Raw genomic sequence first — 20,365 nt, 5'->3', positions numbered from 1 at the left:
GCAGAGATCTGAATCCAAAGCTCACGCTCTGCAATACCACATTGTCTTTCCAATATTACAAAAAATGAACACAAATGTGTTGGAACATGTACATGTGTCTCATGTTTAAAGAATAAAATATATACTTGTGCAAAACCTTACATCATTGTTACTTGAATTTGATTTATGCAGGACACAGAGATTTAACAAAAAGATGGCAATAAAATTACCTGCACTATTATTATCATCATCCTGTTCAATGAAGACATGATCCAAAATAAAGCTGAGCAACTCAGACTGCAATGAAGAATCAGGGGTGTAAACTAATGGCTCTAACATGTCACGCCCCCCTGACATAATTTGATGGCTGAAGATCATCAAAATATCACATAGAATAGTGAAGGCCTGTTTAAAAAAAAAGGAGAGCATGCTAAACCAAGGTTTCTCACCAACTGCCACAAGCAACTTACATGCTTAACACAGAAACAGAATCTATTTTTTTATATTTGAAACTTAAAACTCAATGTTCAGTATTTTCCTAAGATTTTTAAAGCTGAGAACTACAATCTGCGTAACAATGATCACTAATATTTGGGTAGTGTTTTACTGACTGCAAACTAATTTCACAACATTCTTCTTTTATTTTCAGCAACTTTAAGTGACTGATACAATATTATCACTGCCAAAAGGAACAAAACCAGGACTCAAACTCAGTTTGCTGATCCAAATTCAATACTCTTGCAATATACCCCAATGCCTCATGGTAAACATTCTCAAATATGAAATAATATATAAACCTTTTAGCATTAATTGATTCTATGGAAGAAGAAAAAAACCGTATACTCAAGATAAGTATTAGAAAAGAAATCACAAAGTCTATGGAACTTTTTAAGCACTCTCATTGTCAATATGCTACAGTGATTAAGAAGAGAAAACAAAACCAGGTATGGGCCTGCTTACTACTCATCAGGTAAACCTGATAATATCGTTAATTATACCTCAAGGACTTTAAGCTCAATAACTTGAAAAGAAACTTGCCGTGAGTTTTAAATGAAATGAAACAATGATAAGTCAGAACGTAATAAGAAAAAAAGTTAAACATCTGTTGGGAAGGAGTAATAAAAATAAAACTTTTTATGTCACAAAGTTACCTGGAAAATACATTTAATAAGGAATACCACTGATGGAAAGACAGATTATAATACAGAACATACAGCAAATCTTAATAGTTTTGCCATTTTTGAACTAACCACGTTTACTTTTTCTTTACTGTATACTTTTATCCCCTTTAACAGACTCTTCTTATTTCACTTCTATAGATGTAATTTACACTTATCAGGATACTTGAGTTTACAAAAGCTTTTGCCATATTACACATTGAGAATATGAGGTGATAAGTATGATATGTTTACTAATTTATGTGAACCAGCAGGTCTAGTGAGCTGACCAGGACACATTCCCGGAAGCTGTTAGGAACACTGACATACAGGATGTTTAATGACCAAATAATTAATCTCCAAGGCATACATAGGAAGCATATGTAGGCGGTTACACAGGATAACCCAAAAGGATATGCTAACACTAAAATAAAGGTGTAGTGGTGGTGGTATTAAGATGAATATCTTGGTGGCACAGGCAAATGATGATAATACTAATATTTCATGTATTAGTTTTGGACCTGTACATTCTTCTTCATAAAAATCCTACTCTAAAAGTTTAACTCTAAACTCAAGTTACCACCTTCAAAAACTTTGATCCTTTCATGGAATTGGAGAGCTGAAGTCCCACATCCTTTATTGCTACAACTCAAAACTACATACTTAAAACTGGAAAGAATTCACAATATAAGAGCTATGATAATATACTTCCAACTTTTGAAAGGAAGATACAAAATGCAAGAACTACTCAGTAAATAGAATGATCAACAAATGTGAAATGTGGTAAAATGTTAAAACTGGTGGACCTGGATATCTGGGGAGGGGGTATGTTGGTTTTGCGTTATTTTTGCAACTGTGCTATAAGTTTGAAATTATTTCAAAATAAAATATGTAAAGAAAAATTCTTAGTTATTAGATCTTGGCCCATTAAATATAATTGCTATGTGTCCAAGCATATATGTATGAGAGGGATGAAAGGGAGGTGGAAATGAAAAAAGGAAAGAGATTACCAGGCATTGAAAGTATATTTTTAAATATAGAAAATTCAAATATTTTGTTAAAATTTGTTTTTGATATTTTAAAATCAACAAAGATAACTGACAAATAAAAGGGTTGGTCATATTTGAACAACTTTCTTGATGACATCAAGAATAAAATATATTCCAAACTAAAATAAACAGTACCCAACATACCACAAGCTACCAAAAACAGCATTGAGGGTAACTACTGGGCTTCATTTTACAGATGGGAAAACTATCTCTGGCACTAGGTAACAATCTACTTGTTATCTAGTGTTAGAATCATGAAGGCATGTGGAGTGGGAAGGTAATGCTTCGAAGGCAGGTATGTGATTTAAAAATTTTATTTCAGAAAAGGTCCATATAAAGAAAAATAACCAGGGTGGACAGGGCAGTGACTGCAACGTCACCATTTGATAATATTCTCAGAGATGACAAAAACCTCATGGACTTTCCTCTCTGAAGCATACTGGTTGCTTTCAGGAATATTAACTTTTGAAATTTTATACATCTAGTTTGTTTTAAATGGGGTTTCTTTACCAAGTATGTCACAAAGAAACACTATAGGATAACTACAATATAAGGAAGTCTATGATGTAATTATAAATGCCACATGAAATTAATAAATTTTATTATATGCAAGCCTGATATATTAATGTACTTTTTGTGCATTGTATACATGGATAGATACAAGATATTTACACTACACTCAATTGTAGTATTACATAAATTTTCTATATTATTTCAGATTTTATAAGGGTTGGTTACAAAAGATTACTATTTATAGTAACTACTAACCTGTTCCTTAACAGTAGTATTCACGTTGGTCAGGTAATGCTGACATATCTGACAAAATACCCTCATCTGTTTCTTTAAACGAAGCAAGTCCTCCTTGAAAAAATTTAACATGAAAATTTTAAAACACTGTATAAAAAACTCATTCACTATTTTAAAAATATGTTTAAATGACATAACTATATTAACTAACACTACTTGTTCAACTAAAGATTTATACTTCTTCTTTATAATTTGCCAAAAAAGAAAACAAGAAAAATATTAGACCATTTTTCTTACAAATCTCACCAAATTGCAGCCTTAAAAATATCAGACATATTAATAGATACTATCCAAAGCATTCTAGGTCATTTAGAACTAGAGTCTATGTATAGCTATCTTTTTTTTTTAATTGAAGTTTATCATTCATATATTGTACAGCTATCTTTAACGAAGCCACTAGCCAGAGTGATTAAAGATTTATGTTCCATGAAAACTTTATAATTTGAAGAGTGGCCAACTCATGAATAGAAGAAAATGGTAAAAAATAATTTTAAAAAAGGATGGCATTTACCTTTTAAATTATTTTGGAAGTACCTCATCCATGGTAAGCAGGAATTCAACCACTGAGCTACACCCGCACCCTATCTACCATTTCTTTTATATGTAGGATATTGATTATACTTTTCAGAAACTCAAAAAGGGACAAAAAAATTCATTTTGTGTTATCACTCCAGTTTAAAAAAAAAAACATTTAAAATGTCTCTTAAACTTACACTAAAAAGATAAATATTATTCATGCATTTTGTCTGTTTCTAAATATTTACCCCAGTTAATTTAGAAGAGAAAATTATTCTACGAAGATCAATCACATTAATTAATTCGAGGCTCAAAGGATTTTGGCCCATCTTCTCATACTGAATGCCAAATGACAGAATATCTACATATTTATATGCACTACATAAAATATATCTACTACAAATGTAACATTTAAGCTTCTTATTTACAAATGGAAAAAGCAGTACTAGTTTGTTCAATTACTAAACAAGAACAACGTTTAAGCTTCTAATTTACAAATGGAAAGGCAGTACTGTTTAGTTCAATTACTAAACACATCAAGGATTACCATAATGGGTCAAGTTTTTAAAGTTTTATGATCTGGCAGCTAGCACATTATATTCAATCAGAGAATGATGTAACATGAATTTGGAACATCACTGAGCGATCATGAGTATGAACAAGGTGATTCCAGAACAATACCTGGGTATAAGAAGATCTAGGGGCAGCCGGCTGCTATCTTGAATTTATGTGATCTAATAGCTGTATCTGTTTGTTTCAAAGGCTCTTGCTCATGATTTATAAATGTTATCTTTCTAGCTGTACATTTTTCCGAATATAGGAAACTATAAATTATGCTACCTTCAAATACGAACAACAGCTTTAAATTTAAAATCATATCTTGAAACAAACCATATTAATGTTTTCTTTGAATATACATCAAAAGACTAACAGGACTACTTTAAAGTACTTTTATACTTTAAATAGATTTAAAATAAGTAAGAATTCATTTATATAATCCATCTTATTAAATGTGTAAGTTGAATGAAAACAGATAATGATATTTGATCTAATAAAAACACAACTGAACCACCACAAACCTTTGTAGAGCTGCTTTCAGTTATCTTTGCAAGTTGCCAAAGTATTACATAGTGAGTACACTGCAGTGCATGAATAACAATCTGGAAAAAGAACCAAGAAAATACAGTCAAAATTTAAAAATCACAATACTTTCATTCTCAAATTTAAATATGCAACTTATAAATAAATAAAAACCTGCTCAGGCATGTCTCCATTTTCAATTCCGGTTTTCAAAAGTTTATAATTACAAGCAAACAAATCCCATTTTGAGAGATCATGGGCACTATAAAAAAAAGAATTACATTACATTTAAAAGGCTGTACTTAATCACAATTGCTTTGGGCTTGAGTATCAACAGAATGTTGTTTAAACTAGAAACAGTAAACTTTTTAAAACGCTCCCTCAACAACAAAAATAGCATTTTTTAAAAAGTATGTTAAGATAATAATGTCAGGACATCCCCCAATTCAAAACATAACTTTACAAAGTATCTTTTTCTCAAAAGTCCAAGAAATCTAACAAGATATAATAATCCACAAACTATGCAAGTTGATGTTGATTTTGTTACAGTTTTAAGAAATCAGAAACTCTATGATTCAACTTACTTATGAAAAGCAGTGATCCTCTTCAATGTTGACAAAACCTGATATGCATCATCTTCATCAGGTTCTTCACCCTATTAAGATTTATTACACGAAATTGAACATTAAGAATCACTAAAGTGAAAAATTCTAGGCTATCAAAAATGGTGAAATCACATTGAAAAAAGAAATAATCTAATATAAACCCCAAAAACTTTCTCATCTGATGCCCAGATTTGGCTAAATTTAAGGCAATATGAGTAAATATAGAGTTATCACAGGTAGAGTAAAGCCAGGAAAGAAAAATAGAATGATAGTCTCCCCTTCTCCGTTAAGTACCCTTAACACAAACTATGAAGACATCTACTGTTTCACAGCAATAAATGCATCAGGACAATAAAGAAAATATATTAGAGAACATGCACAAGATCATAAAGACAACACCAAAAGTGACAAAACCTATGTACACTAAACAGTGTTCTTGAAAAAGATGTAGTTACCAGATTAATCAAAAATAAATGGGAAGAAAATCCTCTGAATAAAGAATAGATGTGCTACCTCTTTTTGGGTAACAGCATTTGTTATTACATTTTCCAAATTAGGATAAACTAATCTTTTGAAAGTTTCCAAGTCTTACTAAAATTTTAAAAACACTATTGAATTTACTTTATTGAACTCAGGGTCTCCCAAAAAGTACTTGTTTTTAAACTTTTAATTTTTCTACTATTATAAGTAATTAAACTTAATTAACAGAATGCTTGAGAATTTAAATTAACTTACCCTAGTCACAATCATATTCAGTCAAAAGTAGAGCCACTAAACATTTAACCAAGAATGATAATTATACATCAGTATAGTTCAAAGCCTCTAATTAGTAAAATTCAAATAAGCATGGAATAATGCTACACAAAGAAATGAAAATTTAAGTAAAGTTAACTGCTAAAACAAGAAAACTATAAATATAAAAAAGTCCATATGGGGAAGCAGACTTGGCCCAGTGACTAGGTTGTCCGTCTACCACATGGGAGGTCGGCAATTCAAACCCCGGGCCTCTTTGACCCATGTGGAGCTGGCCCATACGCAGTACTGATGCACGCAAGGAGTGCCGAGCCAGGCAGGTGTGTCCCCCATGTAGGGGAGCCCCAAGCACAAGGAGTGCGCTCCGTAAGGGGAGCAGCCCAGCACAAAAAGAAAGTGCAGCCTGCCCAGGAATGGCGCCGCACACACAGAGAGTTGATGCAGCAAAAAAAAGAAACACAGATTCCCGTGCTGCTGACAACAACAGAAGGGACATAACGAAGAACAGAGAGCAAATGGACACAGAGAACAGGGGGAGGGGGCAGGGGGATGGGGCAGGGGGAGAAATAAACAAAATTAAATCTTAAAAAAAAAAGTCCATATGAATTTTGCAGCACCAATGCTAAAGCGATGTGATGAGAATTATGATTCATTTATTTAAACCAAACAAAATATCTATTTCCAAAAAAGATAATCACAAGAAAAATACAAGAGAGTATTGTAGTGCCACGCACTTAGCAACCCTCTGAGAATTCAATAGTGTAACACAGGAAATTCTAAAATTAACAGTGGCTTATAACAGTTTATCAAAGCTTTATAATAGCTAAGACCACAATGGCCTTCCCTCACCAACACTGCCAAAACACTAAGAAAAACAATGCTTTTGAAATTACAAGACCACAGCTCTACTTCTCTGTTCCTTTAATGCCCTCTTCCCTAAGAGCCCCTTGTTCAACAATAGGTAACTTCTCAGATCATTTCTTTAAATTAAAGAAAGAAGAACGTTAGCTTTGCTTTTACCTTCTCCAAATCACAGAATCTAATAACCCCCCTATATTGATAGAGGAGTAATGGTGGTATGATGAGACACAGAACAACCTGAACAACTTTTCAACATACTGATAACCAGGACTAACAACACTTGGGTAACAAATCAGGTTACTGAAGAGGGAGGAGGGGAATCCAACTAATAAAATACTTGTAATATATATCATACCTCTTGCAGAAAATCTTCAAGAAGTCTGTTAAATTTATCTGCCAATTCATCTATTAGTTGACTTCTTGAAATATCTACTCTGTTGAAGATGGTGAATTCTTCATTACAGAGAGCATGGTAAGTTTTAGAACATGCTTCCAAAACATCTGTATCTGTGTGCTTCTCAACTATATTCCGGATCTGTCGCAATAAGGCATCCAAATGCTGCAAAATCAGAGTTTTTCATTAAAACATCCCTTTGAAATACTTCAAAGACAATAAGTCTACAATCAACAGGACATATATTTTAAGGTGTTTTTCTGTTTCTAGCCATGGTAAATAAATACACAAATGCTCCCATTCCTCAACATTAACTTTTACCTATCTTATTGAGCTGTGGTAATATAAAGTGTAAATACATATAAAGAACTTATAAAGGTTTCTGAAACATAAGAAAGTGCTCAATGACTACTGGCTGCTGTTGTTTACATTATCCAGTTACCCACCCTTAATCTCCATAACTCATCACAAGCAGATAGTCACATAATGGCTAGAAAGAAGATATGGGCTAGGGTGATTAAGCAAAAGGAAGACTCATTAGGAGCATGCTCTAAATCCAAGTGTCCTAAAATATGGAAGACATGTAAGGAAGGTTTCCTGTCACATAAGTTACAAAAACATTAAAAAAAAAAAGGAAAAGGAAAGATGGTATGAACTAAACTATGGATTTTTCTTCAAGGTTTTTTAAATACAGAAGTCTTACCTTTTCTAGTCGTCCAGTAGTATATATTTCCAAATCAAAGTATTGTGGCAATTGCAATAAGTTAGTTACCTTTTCTGCATCTACAGAGTACTTTAAAAAAGAAAAAAAAAAGAGTGTTAAAAAGATTACAGGCGGCAGACTTGGCCCAGTGGTTAGGGTGTCCGTCTACCACATGGGAGGTCCGCGGTTCAAACCCTGGGTCTCCTTGACTCGCGTGGAGCTGGCCCATACGCAGTGCTGATGCGCGCAAGGAGTGCCATGCCACGCAGGGGTGTCCCCCACATAGGGGAGTCCCACGCGCAATGAGTGTGCCCCATAGGGAGAGCCGCCCAGCGCAAAAGAAAGTGCAGCCTCCCTAAGAATGGTGCCGCACACATGGAGAACTGACAGAACAAGATGACACAACAAAAAGAAACACAGGTTGCCATGCCGCTGACAACAACAGAAGCGGACAAAGATGCAGCAATTAGACACAGAGAACAGACAACCGGGGTGGGAGGGGGAAGGGGAGATAAATAAATTAATTAATCTTTAAAAAAAAAAGATTACAATAATGGGTAAGTAAACATCATTATAAAATTCTGTTAGGACCTTCTAAACAGAACCTGTAATTTCTTAGTAACACAACAATACTAACACAAACTTACTTTTGCTAATAACTGAGGAAGAGCCACAGCAAAAAGTTCAGTGATTTTTGTCCTGTCATCCAACTGTGTCTTCTTCTCCTTTGCTGTCAGCACCTAAAGTAATAGACATTTTTAAATGTTCATTAAGCCCACAAACATTGTTAAGTATTCAAATGTTAGTTAAGACATAAAAAAATTAATAACTTATTTTAAATGATGGATCAAATAATTTATACTACAAAACATCAACCCCAAAATTGACAAAAGGAATAATTTACAGATTATAAAAAAACAAAGCTACCTAAAATAAGAAAAAGCTTCCAATAGTTCAATGGACAAAATCAATACCCAATTAGATTACCTCTACCTTTGGATGGAAGGAAGCAGTAGTATGGGAACAGAAATATGGTTTAGGAGCTTATGTAACAAGTGCTTTGAGCAATATTTCTCTCCACTCCAGCCTGTGGGGCATAGCCCACGGGTTATCAATTCAATATAATAAATTGCTACAATAAGAGTCTCAAACAAGAAAATAAGATTTCCAAAAACAGGGAGAAAGAGAGTGCTTTAAATTTTAGTTCTTTTTTTTTTCCGACAAGGGTGACAAGTCCATCCAAGGGGGAAAGAATGGCCTCCTCAACAAATGGTACAGGGTAAACTGGGCTTGCACATGCAGAAGAATGAAGTTGGACACCTGCTTCACATTATACATAAAATTAATTCAAAATGGATCAACAACCTAAACCTAAGACCTAAAGCCATAAGACGTAGGGGGAAAAAAAGTCAGGACCTTGAAATTTCTGTGCAAAGGACATTATCAAGAAAATAAAAAGCCAACCTATATAATGGGAGTTAATATTTGGAAATCATATATCTAATAAGGGTTTAATATCTAGAACGTATAACTGCGCAACTCAGTAACAAAGACAAACAACCAACTTAAGAAATGGGCATGCTACATAATTCTTGTGGGTTCCATTAATGATGCTTATATGAGTAGATCATTGTTTTCATTGTTGGGTAAGTAGTCTGTTCTTTGGATATAGCACTATTTTTTTATATACTGAACTGTGGACATTAGGGTTATTTACAATTTTTGGCTACTGAAAATAAAGTTCTTCTAAACATTAGCCAAAAAAAAAAAAAATGGGCAAAGGACTTCAATAGGCATTCCTCCAGAGAAGATACACAAATGGCCAATAAGTCAATGAAAAGATGCACATCATTAGCCATTAGGGAAATACAAATCAAAGTCACAATGAGATACCACTTCCCACCCACTAGGATGCCTATTGTTAAATAAACAGACAATAACAAATATTAACAGGGATTTGGAGAAACTGGAACATCCATTCATTAGTGGTGAGAATAAAGAATGGTGTAGCCACTGTGGAAAAGTCTGGTGGTTTCTCAAAATTTTAAACACAGTTATCATATAGCCTGGCATTCCACTCTTAGGTATATAACCAAAAGTGATAACAGGGAACTTATAGGTATTTGTATACCAATGCTCATGTACCAGCATTATTCACAGCAGCCAAAAAGTGAAAGCAACTGAAGTGTCCACTAATGCATGGATAAACGAATTGTGGTATATACATATAGGGAACAATTATTCAGCCGTCAAAAGAAATGAAGTGCTGATACAAGCTATAACATTGATGGACCCTGAAGACATTATGCTGACTGAAATATGTCAGACACAAAAAAGACAAATACTGCATGATTCCACTTACATGAAATATAAAGAACATGAAAATTCAAAGAGACAGAAAGTCAAATTAGAGGTCACCAGTGGCCAGAGAAGTGAGAATGGGGAATTATTGTTTAATAGTACAGAGTTCCTCTTCTGAGGTGATGAAAAAGATTTGGTAAAAGACAGTGGTAACTGTAGAATAACGCTGTAACTGTAATTAATGCCATTGAATTGTACACTTAAATATGGTTAATATGGCACATTTTATGTTATACATATGTTACCACATAACATTTTTAAAAAACTTTGTTCTAATACATATAAGCAAAGGTCATCTGAGAAATGTACTATAAGAGGGAAGTGACTGTGGCTCAATCAACTGGACTCCCGTCTACAATATGGGATTCCTGGGGTTTGTGTCCCAGTACCACATTTGAAGGCAAGCTGGCCGGTGCCCGTGGAGAGCTCGTACAGCAAGATGATGCAACAAAGGGAAACAAGCAAACACAGAAGAATGTGCAGCGAATGGACAGAGAGCAGATGGCAAGCAAGCCATAGGTAGGATAAATAAATAAATGGATGGATGGATGAAATAAATGTACCATAAGATTCAAAAATTTTTGTTCTGTGATTAACAGTAATAAAGAATTTTTAAAAAGATAATAGAAAAAAGAAATAGTTTAGGACACCAAAAATATGCTTAGTATATGTTGCATTATTAAGAAGGTTAACTGTAGAAGTGTGGAAATGAATAGAATTGAGAGTAACACATTATAATGAGTTTAATACTGCTGATTTATAAGTGTGATTGTGGCTGAAAGAAGTAGTCTGTGGAAGTAAACGTCAATTTAAAGGAAGCTAGATAATTTAGGAAGTGTATAACAGTGATTTTGGGGGTGGATGAAGATTGTGGTTAACAGTACACATATAAGAACGCTCTTCTTTTACAAGTGCTAAGAATATGGGGACATACAGGAAAATTGTAACTAATGTAACTTATGGATGATAGTTAACAGTAATACTGTAATATTTCTGCAGCAATGGTGAGATGATATTATTTCAATACTAAGGGACAACTATGGGAGGTCTAAGAGGGTATGGGATTTTTCCCTTTGGGAAAACGAAAACGTTCAAAACTGACTGAAGTGATGACAACACAACTCTGTGATGAAAATGAGCACCACTGAGTGTGCCCTCTGAATGGACTGTACTAAGCACAGGACCGTATAACATACAGAATCCAGTGGTAGAAGATGGACTGTGGTTAAAAGGATATATATGAGAACATTTTCTCCTGAACGTTAACAAATACATAGTACAAATACAGCATATTAATAATTGGGTATGTTGGGGGGAAAATACACCAAATGTAAGAGATGGGCTAAGGGTAGCAGTAATATTTTGACAATGCTCTTTCATGGTCTGTAACAAATGTTTCACAACAATGCAAGTTGTTGGTGGTGGGGAGATATATGGGAGTCTTGTATGATGATATATATGTTTGTTTTATAAGTTCACAAATTTCACTATATACTTACTCTGTTTATGTATATCACGTACGAATGGTATATTTCAATTAAATTTTACTTTACACAGATACTGGAAAAGGAAATATACAGTTTAGAATACTAAAAATATATTGGCATACCCTTTTTCCTGTCCCTCTTCCCACAGGAGGATGGCATTCAGCTGCCTGTCTAATGGTACAAAGCATTATTTCTATCAGGGCACTCTCTTGTCTGTCTGTTAATGCTGAAAAAAAAAAAAACACCATAAAAAGTTAACCTATTTCTTCTACTTCTATGCCTCATGTGGTCATTACATAACAGTTTCTTCTTCTGTCTCTGAGCAGAATCAGATCTAATGTACTAATGAAGACAAAATCCCCTTACTCTATCACCGAAAGGATCAGAACAAGATACCCTTTCTAAATCCTCAGCATTCCTCATCTATGCACGTCGTGCAGATTCAAGGGGGGAGAAAAAAGGAAAGAAAAAGAAAGATTTAAGAAGGAACCTAGATACAAAAAAAAATGAAAAATGTTGATAGCAATTACATCATTCTACTTAGTATGATGTGTGTGAAAAAATTTATGCAAAAAGTAAAATTTTATATCAATTATTTTAGCACTAAAAAGATAAGCATATGGAATGAGAAAAATCTATTCTCAAAATTGTCTAAAAATTAATTTTAAAAAAATTTGTAATAACCATAGGACTTCACAATACAAACCGAAAACCCTAATGTAAATCATTAAGTATAGTTTTCAAAACTGCTATAATAAAATTCTTTCATAAACTGTAACAAATGGACCACATTAATGCAAGGTGTTAATAATGAGAAGAGTGTATATGGGAACTCTATATTCTGCATTGTTATTCTGTAAGCCTACAACTTCTATCATTTAAAAAAGAAGAATAAGAAAAAGAAAAAACATTATCTAGATAACAAAAATACCATAATTAACATGTCCTTACCTTCCTCTCCACTAAGTGGCTCCTCCAGCAGCAAACTATTCATACATTCCCAGTCTTTCAGCAGCTCAGTAGCACAGTCCCACATGCTATCCACAAGGTATGCTGCATGCTCATGTAACTAAAATTTTAAAAAGAGCAATGTGCTCTTAGACAAATACCATACTAGCCTTAACTCAAAAGAATGGAAGTTTTGCTGGCACCATGTGCAAACTCTCAAAGAGTGATGTATTTTTGAGATCAAGTGGAAGAAAGGACTAAGATAAAAACACAGAGGAGAAACTGCCTTAGCTCGCTGTTTAGTATAAGTAAACCTATTAGGTAAAATTAAACATTTCTCATAATAATCATTAAAACATTAACATGAAAAGTTATTTTTAAAAGATTATATGCAGATTTTTTTTTTTTTTTTTTTTTTTTAATATTTTTTTTTTTTATTTTTTATTTATTTATTTTATTTTTTTATTTTTTAAAGATTTATTTATTTATTTAATTCCCCCCCCCCCCTCCCCTGGTTGTCTGTTCTTGGTGTCTATTTGCTGCGTCTTGTTTCTTTGTCCGCTTCTGTTGTCCTCAGCAGTATGGGAAGTGTGGGCGGCGCCATTCCTGGGCAGGCTGCTCTTTCTTTTCACGCTGGGCGGCTTTCCTCACGGGCGCACTCCTTGCGCGTGGGGCTCCCCCACGCGGGGGACACCCTTGCGTGGCACGGCACTCCTTGCGCGCATCAGCACTGCGCATGGCCAGCTCCACACGGGTCAAGGAGGCCCGGGGTTTGAACCACGGACCTCCCATATGGTAGACGGATGCCCTAACCACTGGGCCAAAGTCCGTTTCCCTATATGCAGATTTAACTACCTATTTGGTCCTAATATTACATCAGTTAACTACTCTGAATTCTAAAGCATACTATGAATTTATTTTAACTGAATGGGAGTGATAATGGTTGATTAAAACATAATATGTTTACTTGTCAATTCAACTTTATAAACAAACAATTTAACTCATTTTAGGGGTCCACAAAAAACATGATACCAAAACCTGTCAAAGACATTACAAATAAAGAAAAATAAAGATCAGTATCCTCCATGAAAGTAGCAAGAATATCCTCCAACAACTGCAAACTGAATCCAGCAACATATAAAAAGATAATAGATCATGACCAAGTAGTGTTTATCCTAGGAATTCAAACTTGGTTCAACATTGGAAAAAATCAACCAACATAATCCAACAAATTAACATACTAAAAGATAAAATTAAATAATCATGTCAAGAGATACACAAAAATGGGGAAAGGCAGGAAGAGATGAGAGGTGGAGGCGTCTTTGGGACATGGAGCTGCCCTGGATGGTGCTTCAGGGGCAATCACCGGACATTGTAAATCCTCACAGGGCCCACTGGATGGAATGGGGGAGAGTGTGGGCCATGGTGTGGACCGTTGACCATGGGGTGCGGGGGTGCCCAGAGATGTACTTGCCAAATGCAATGGATGTGTCATGATGATGGGAGGGAGTGTTGCTGGGGGGGGGGGGAGAGGTGGGGTGGGGGTGGTAGGGTTCAATGGGACCTCATATATATATATTTTTAATGTAATATTATTACAAAGTCAATAAACAATAAATTAATTAATTAAAAAAAAGAGATACACAAAAAGCATTTGACAAAATTCAATATCCATTCATGATAAAACCTCTCAGTAAAGAAGGGAGAAAAGGAAAGGAGGCCCTCAATCTGATATTAACTATCTACATAACACCTATGTTTAACAATATACTTAATGTTGAAATACTGGATGATTTTCCCCTAAGATCAGGAACGATGCAAAGATGTCCACTCTCATCACTTCTATTCAACTTTCTACTGGAGGTCCTAGCCAGTTCAATAAGGCAAGAAAAAAATAAACGGCATAAATGTTGGAAAAGAAGTAAAATTACCTTAATTTGCAAATGACAAGATTGTGTATTTTAGAATATCCTAAGAAATATACTTAAATATTACTAACAATGTGACTTAATAAAGTCGTAGGATATAAGGTCAGTACACAAAAATCATATGTATTTCTACATTCTAGTAACAACCAGAAAATTAAATTAAAAGGCCCTAACATTGATTTAACAATGGATTGTATGAATACCAAAAATGTATGTGAGTCCTCTCAAAATCTAGTTAACAGGTAGATTTTCACCTTGGAGATGTAAAAGTTGATGTGTTATATCTAAAACCACATCAACAACAATAGCTATAACAGGTTACAACTATTGAGAACTTAAAATGTGCTAAGTTATACATTAAGAGTTTTATATGGATTATATCTCAGTAGTATCTGCAAAATTATTACCCATATAAGGCTTAAAAAGAGTAACTAAATGAAGGTTGTACAAATTATTAAATAGAGCAGCACAATTGGTAAACAGGTTTTTCTGACTTCAAAATTCATGCTTTTAGCACCACTCATAAATCCTATTTTTGAACATGTTACTAAAAGCAATAACAATTTTTAAAAATTCTGTGGAATGGTAGATTTCCATTCTTCTCAACATTTACTGAATATATAGAAAAATTTCTCCCAAAATTTTTAAGCATTAACATAAAGTAAATAACATCAACTAACCTCACTTTCCAGAAAGAAAAAAACCAATGTCTTAACAAGGTTGGCGTTTGGGCCCTGTCTTCCTCTTCTTTTCATCATTCCATCCTCCTCTGGGTCTCTACGACTGAAGAGCCTATGTTCAAAGTGAAATATTTACTTTCATTAAAAAAGAAAAAACACTTAACTGTCTGGAATCCATATCCAAGAATCTAACAAAGGAGTTAAGGGACACTTGAGGTTTGATTTTGTACTTGATTGAGCTCCTTAGTCCCTATGGCAGTTTGACATTATTTATGAATTCCAAAAAGAGATATTCATTATGTTTGTTAACTGGTCTGTTTCTCTGGGCATGAAACCCTTTGACTGTATCAGATTCAGCTGAGACATCTGACTAAATTATGTTAAGACTAAGGCTCTCACTGAGCCACATCATTAGAGTATGACTCAGCATTGAGTCCCAGCAACCTTGGGCTGATAAAACAGACTCTCACATGAAAGTAGATATATAGAAGCAGGTACAGAGAAATAGACAAGGCCCCAGGAAGAGATGAGCATGACAGCCTACAGCTGAGAAGCCCTCAGACGAGCCTTAGACCAGCCTACAGCTGAGATTGGAAGATGCTGGGACCAAGGAGCCTTAAGAGGAAGACGGGAGGCTGAACCCTCACAGACATAGCCTGCCATCTTGCTTTGACATGTGCCCAATGACTTTGGGTGTGAGAGTACCTCTTATGGTACCTTGAGTTGGATTCTTTAAGGGCTTTTTAACTGTAAGCTTCCAAATAAATACCCTTTATAAAAGCCAACAGATTTCTGGTACTTCTGCATTAGCACCCCCTCTGGCTAATAGAGTCCCCTTAGCTAAATTAACTGTGTGGAGCTATAAATTCTTTTTAGAAACCTTACTGCAATTACGAGACTTTCCTTTCAGAAAAGAATTACACTGATTAACTTATGCACATAGACATAAGACATATATTCTTCTCTTTGTAACCGTATATATCTTTTCATTCACCCTTCTGTTTCTTTTTTTTATTAGAACAGTTTTAAGTTTATAGAAACATTGTGCAGAAAGCACATCGTTCCCAAATAATCCCCTCTCACACTCAGTTTTTCCTATTATTAACATTTTGCATCAGTGGTGTACCTTTGTTACAATTCATGCACAATGTTTCAACTATACAATTAACTTTAGTGCTCTGTTTACATTAGGGTTTACTCATTGCACTGTACAGCTTTGTGGGTTTTGTGTGTGTTTATGTGTGGCCAATAAGAACTTGAAAAAAATGCTCAATATCTTTAGTCATTAGGGAAATACAAGCCAAAACTACAATGAGATATCATTTCACATTCACTAGAATGGCTACTGCTTAAAAAAATGGAAAAAAAGTATAGGACAGGATGGACATAAATAGGTACACTTGTGCACTGCTGGTAAGAAGGTAAAATAGTGCAGCCACAATGGAAAAAATATGGTGATTCCTCAGAAACTATGGATTTACCATCACCAAACAATCCCACTTCATCTTTCTTTTACAATTATTCCAATGTTGGAACTTAATGGCCTCTGTCTATGTATGTCATGGTTCTTTTTCCTCAAACTCAACAGAATTAACATCAGATAAGAATGAATAGAAACTGTAGTATGTTTTACATCATCTACTCTAATAACTACTTCTGCTGTAATGGGCATCTTGATAAAATTTTACAATAGAGTTTATTCCATGTAGTTACACAAACTGTTCTTTTCGAAAGCTTTGATAGCATTTGCTGAATTGTTTCCTGTGTTCATAGTGACACTGCTATTCATATTACCAAATCTGAGATGTTAAATGAACCATAAAAGTAAGGAGACTGTAGGATTCTGAGAATTCTTATGTCAAACTATACTAAGCACTTAAGGCAGAACATTTATTATTTTCTAAAGCAAAATAAACTAACACAGGCTTAGATATTCATTAAAGACATGGGTGCAGTTCCCTGTAAAGATTTAACTTAAATAAATAAAAAGAATTGGAGGGGAAAAATCTAAACTTTTAAAGGAAATAAACTGAAAATTTCACATTGACCTGTATTGCATAATTTTTAAAAAATAATATGTATTTTTAATATGCTGGATAACACAAGTTAAAAGTATGCTTTAGAAAATGAATAACAGAAACTTAGATTTACTTTTTATAGAGAAATTCCCCCGCTGCTACTGCTACTGGCCGATGAGCTGAATAAACCAAATGATAGACATTTTCACAATCTTCTGCAGTAAGAACTTCTTCACTGCTCCTGAAAAGAAATAAGCAATACCAGTTTTAAATAATGTCATAATTCTAAGTGAAAGAGTAAAAAATCCATGCTCACACATTTAAAAATAGTAAACTTTCATAAATATGTATTAAAGAAAATATAAAAATAGAAGAAATCAACCTTATTTGATTATGGTGTGCCAGTAAAAGCTTGCCCTGACAAAAGAGCTGAGTATTTTATTAAGATTTTAAAAATAGTTAAAATTAGAGTGAATAATGAATATAAACTATTATATGAAAAGAAGGAGTGCAACACAAATGCTAAAGGAAAACGAAGACAAAATAATGGAAACTACTATAGAAAATAAAGTGGCAGCACGCTAAGAACTTAAGTGTTAATAATCGCAGAGAACACTTTACATTTAATTCCTAGTTAAATTAAGGAAAGATATACTAATGCCCCGAGTTATCTCACGTTAATGAAGAGTACTTTATCTGAAATTTACTGAATACCATATATAAGGAAATCCAAATGGATTTTCCAAATAATTAAAATTTAAGTGTCAAAGAACTTTATTTGGAATCACTGGATAATCTTATTAAAATATAGTACTCATTATGCAGATTATATTTTTTAAAAAACACAAATCTAAGAAAATTTCTTGATGAATCACAGTCATTAATAAGTACATCAACCATTGAATCTCAAGGTAAACCTGGCAGGGTTCTTCCCTTGCTGGGGACATTCAGGGTACTGGCATCTAGCAGTTCATTCCTTCCTAATATGCTTTTAATTTACTGTGAGATAAATTATCTAGGTTTTTAGTATTATATATAAATTATGAATCACAGTATCACCTCCAGAGATAAAAGCCTAAAAAAATTAGATGTTTATTTGAACAGCTTAGACCCTTTTTACTTTCTGCTTTTCTCTTGTGCTCAAGGGAGACAGAAGTTTAATGTCCAGGTAAATATTACTTTTTGAGAGAAACTAAACTAAAATGTGGTGAAAATACAAGTTTTAAGAGCACTTTCATTTAAATTACTATATATATAATACTGGGTGGTTTCTGGAAAAAATAACTTATGCCTCTCTATAATGAAAAATCATATATTGAATAAAATCAGTTAAAGTATTGTAAGTCCGTAGTGGTTTACAAGTAAAGAAATCAGTACCTTCTCTCAACTATTTAAGAAATTATATTCTTGACAACATTCAAAAAATTATTAGGTATGTACTTTGCTAAATCAACGTAATAGCTATGTGTATTACCCTTCATAAAAATATCAGAGGGAGTAGGGAAGCGGACATGGCTCAACTGACAGAGCATCTGTCTACCATATGGAGGGTCCAGGGTTCGATCCCCAAGGTCTCCTGACCCATGGGGTGAACAGATCCACACACAGTGCTGCTGTCACGTGCAAGGAGTGCCATGCCTCTCAGGGGTGCCCTGGCGTAGGGGTGCCTCATGCACAAAGAGTGCACCCTGCAAGGAATGCCGCCCTGCATGAAAAAAGTGCAGCCTGCCCAGCAGTGGTGCCACACACATGGAGAGCTGACGCAGCAAGATGATGCAACAAAAAAGAGACGCAGTTTCCCAGTGCCACCAGATAATGCAAATGAAGGCAGAAGAACACATAGCAAATGGACACAGAGGGCAGACAACTGGGGGAGGGGAGAAATAAATAAAAATAAATCTTAAAAAAAAAATCAGAGGGAGCAGATGTGGCTCAAGTGGTTGGGCGCCCACCTCCAACATGGGAGGTCCCAGGTTTGTTTCCTGGGGCCTCCTGAAGAAGATGAGCAGAAAACAAATGGACACAACAAGCAAAGACAATGAGTAGACATACGAAGGAGCCATCTCAGGGGGGAGAAATAAATATTTAAAATATCAGAGAATAAAAGATTACCATAGTATATAATGGAGAAGAGGGGAGAAGCTACAGAAATATATGTAGAATACTATTATTTTCTTGTTCATTTTAGGAGACTTTCAATATTTTTATAAAATGAATAAACAATAATTTTTAAATCCAATTAAAAATTATGGAAAAATTCAGTAACAACTACGACTGATCAAAATGCCCCTAATTTCCTTTGATTTGTTAATGTGGCATATTACATTAATTGATTTTCTTATGTTGAACCACCCTTGAATACCAGAAATAAAACCCACTTGATCATGATGTATAATTGTTTTTATATGATGTTGGATTCGATTTGCAAGAATTTTGTTGAGGATTTTTGCATCTATGTTCATTAGCAACAATATTGAGAGCAATGACACGAACAGGCATCTGCACACCGATGTTCAAAGTAACATTATTCACAATTGCCAAAAGATGGGAACAACCCAGATATCCATCAACTGACAAATGGGTAAAATGTGGTATATACATATGATGTATTATTATTTAGCTGTAAGAAGAAATGAAGTCATGAGGCATTAAACAACATGGATGAACCTACAGAACATTATACTGAGTGAAGCAAGGTAGGCATAAAAAGGACAAATATTATATGATTTTGCTATTATGTGCTAAATAATGAGCAAACTCGTGGAGTTAATAGCTAACCACCAGAGAAAAGAATGTGATTATTAGAGAATGGAAAGCTGAGTTTTAATCTGTGCAGAATTGGTAAAAAGTTGTTTGTAAATGTTTGCAAATGAATAGAAATGGTGAAAACACGCCACAGGATTTGTAATTACTAGCACTAACATATGGGTATGACAGAGATTTGTTTTTTTTGTTGTTTTACTTTTTTTCTTGGAGTCATGAAATTGCTCTAATATTGACTGAAGTAATGAATGCGCAACTCAGTGATTATAACAAATA

The 20,365-nt window shown here is 34.2% G+C and overlaps 1 protein-coding gene across 8 annotated transcripts in view; it reads right to left on the bottom strand.

The window, feature by feature from the left end:
* Window positions 1-20,365, bottom strand: part of STAG2 (STAG2 cohesin complex component) — a 159,107-nt gene that overhangs the window by 32,509 nt on the left and 106,233 nt on the right. For all 8 annotated transcript variants that reach the window (XM_058291453.2, XM_058291454.2, XM_058291456.2 and 5 more), the window contains 12 exons: window positions 17,460-17,567; window positions 15,309-15,420; window positions 12,704-12,821; window positions 11,875-11,978; window positions 8,552-8,644; window positions 7,905-7,994; window positions 7,163-7,366; window positions 5,173-5,243; window positions 4,763-4,850; window positions 4,588-4,668; window positions 2,954-3,046; window positions 210-384 (listed from right to left, as the gene is read on the bottom strand). In XM_058291453.2, coding sequence (XP_058147436.1) covers window positions 210-384; window positions 2,954-3,046; window positions 4,588-4,668; window positions 4,763-4,850; window positions 5,173-5,243; window positions 7,163-7,366; window positions 7,905-7,994; window positions 8,552-8,644; window positions 11,875-11,978; window positions 12,704-12,821; window positions 15,309-15,420; window positions 17,460-17,567 — 1,337 coding nt within the window. The remainder of the gene's footprint in view (window positions 1-209; window positions 385-2,953; window positions 3,047-4,587; window positions 4,669-4,762; window positions 4,851-5,172; window positions 5,244-7,162; window positions 7,367-7,904; window positions 7,995-8,551; window positions 8,645-11,874; window positions 11,979-12,703; window positions 12,822-15,308; window positions 15,421-17,459; window positions 17,568-20,365) is intronic.

The sequence above is a fragment of the Dasypus novemcinctus genome, chromosome X, assembly GCF_030445035.2.
Source record: "Dasypus novemcinctus isolate mDasNov1 chromosome X, mDasNov1.1.hap2, whole genome shotgun sequence".
Classification (NCBI taxonomy): domain Eukaryota; kingdom Metazoa; phylum Chordata; class Mammalia; order Cingulata; family Dasypodidae; genus Dasypus; species Dasypus novemcinctus.
This window is presented reverse-complemented; position numbering and strand designations above follow the sequence as displayed.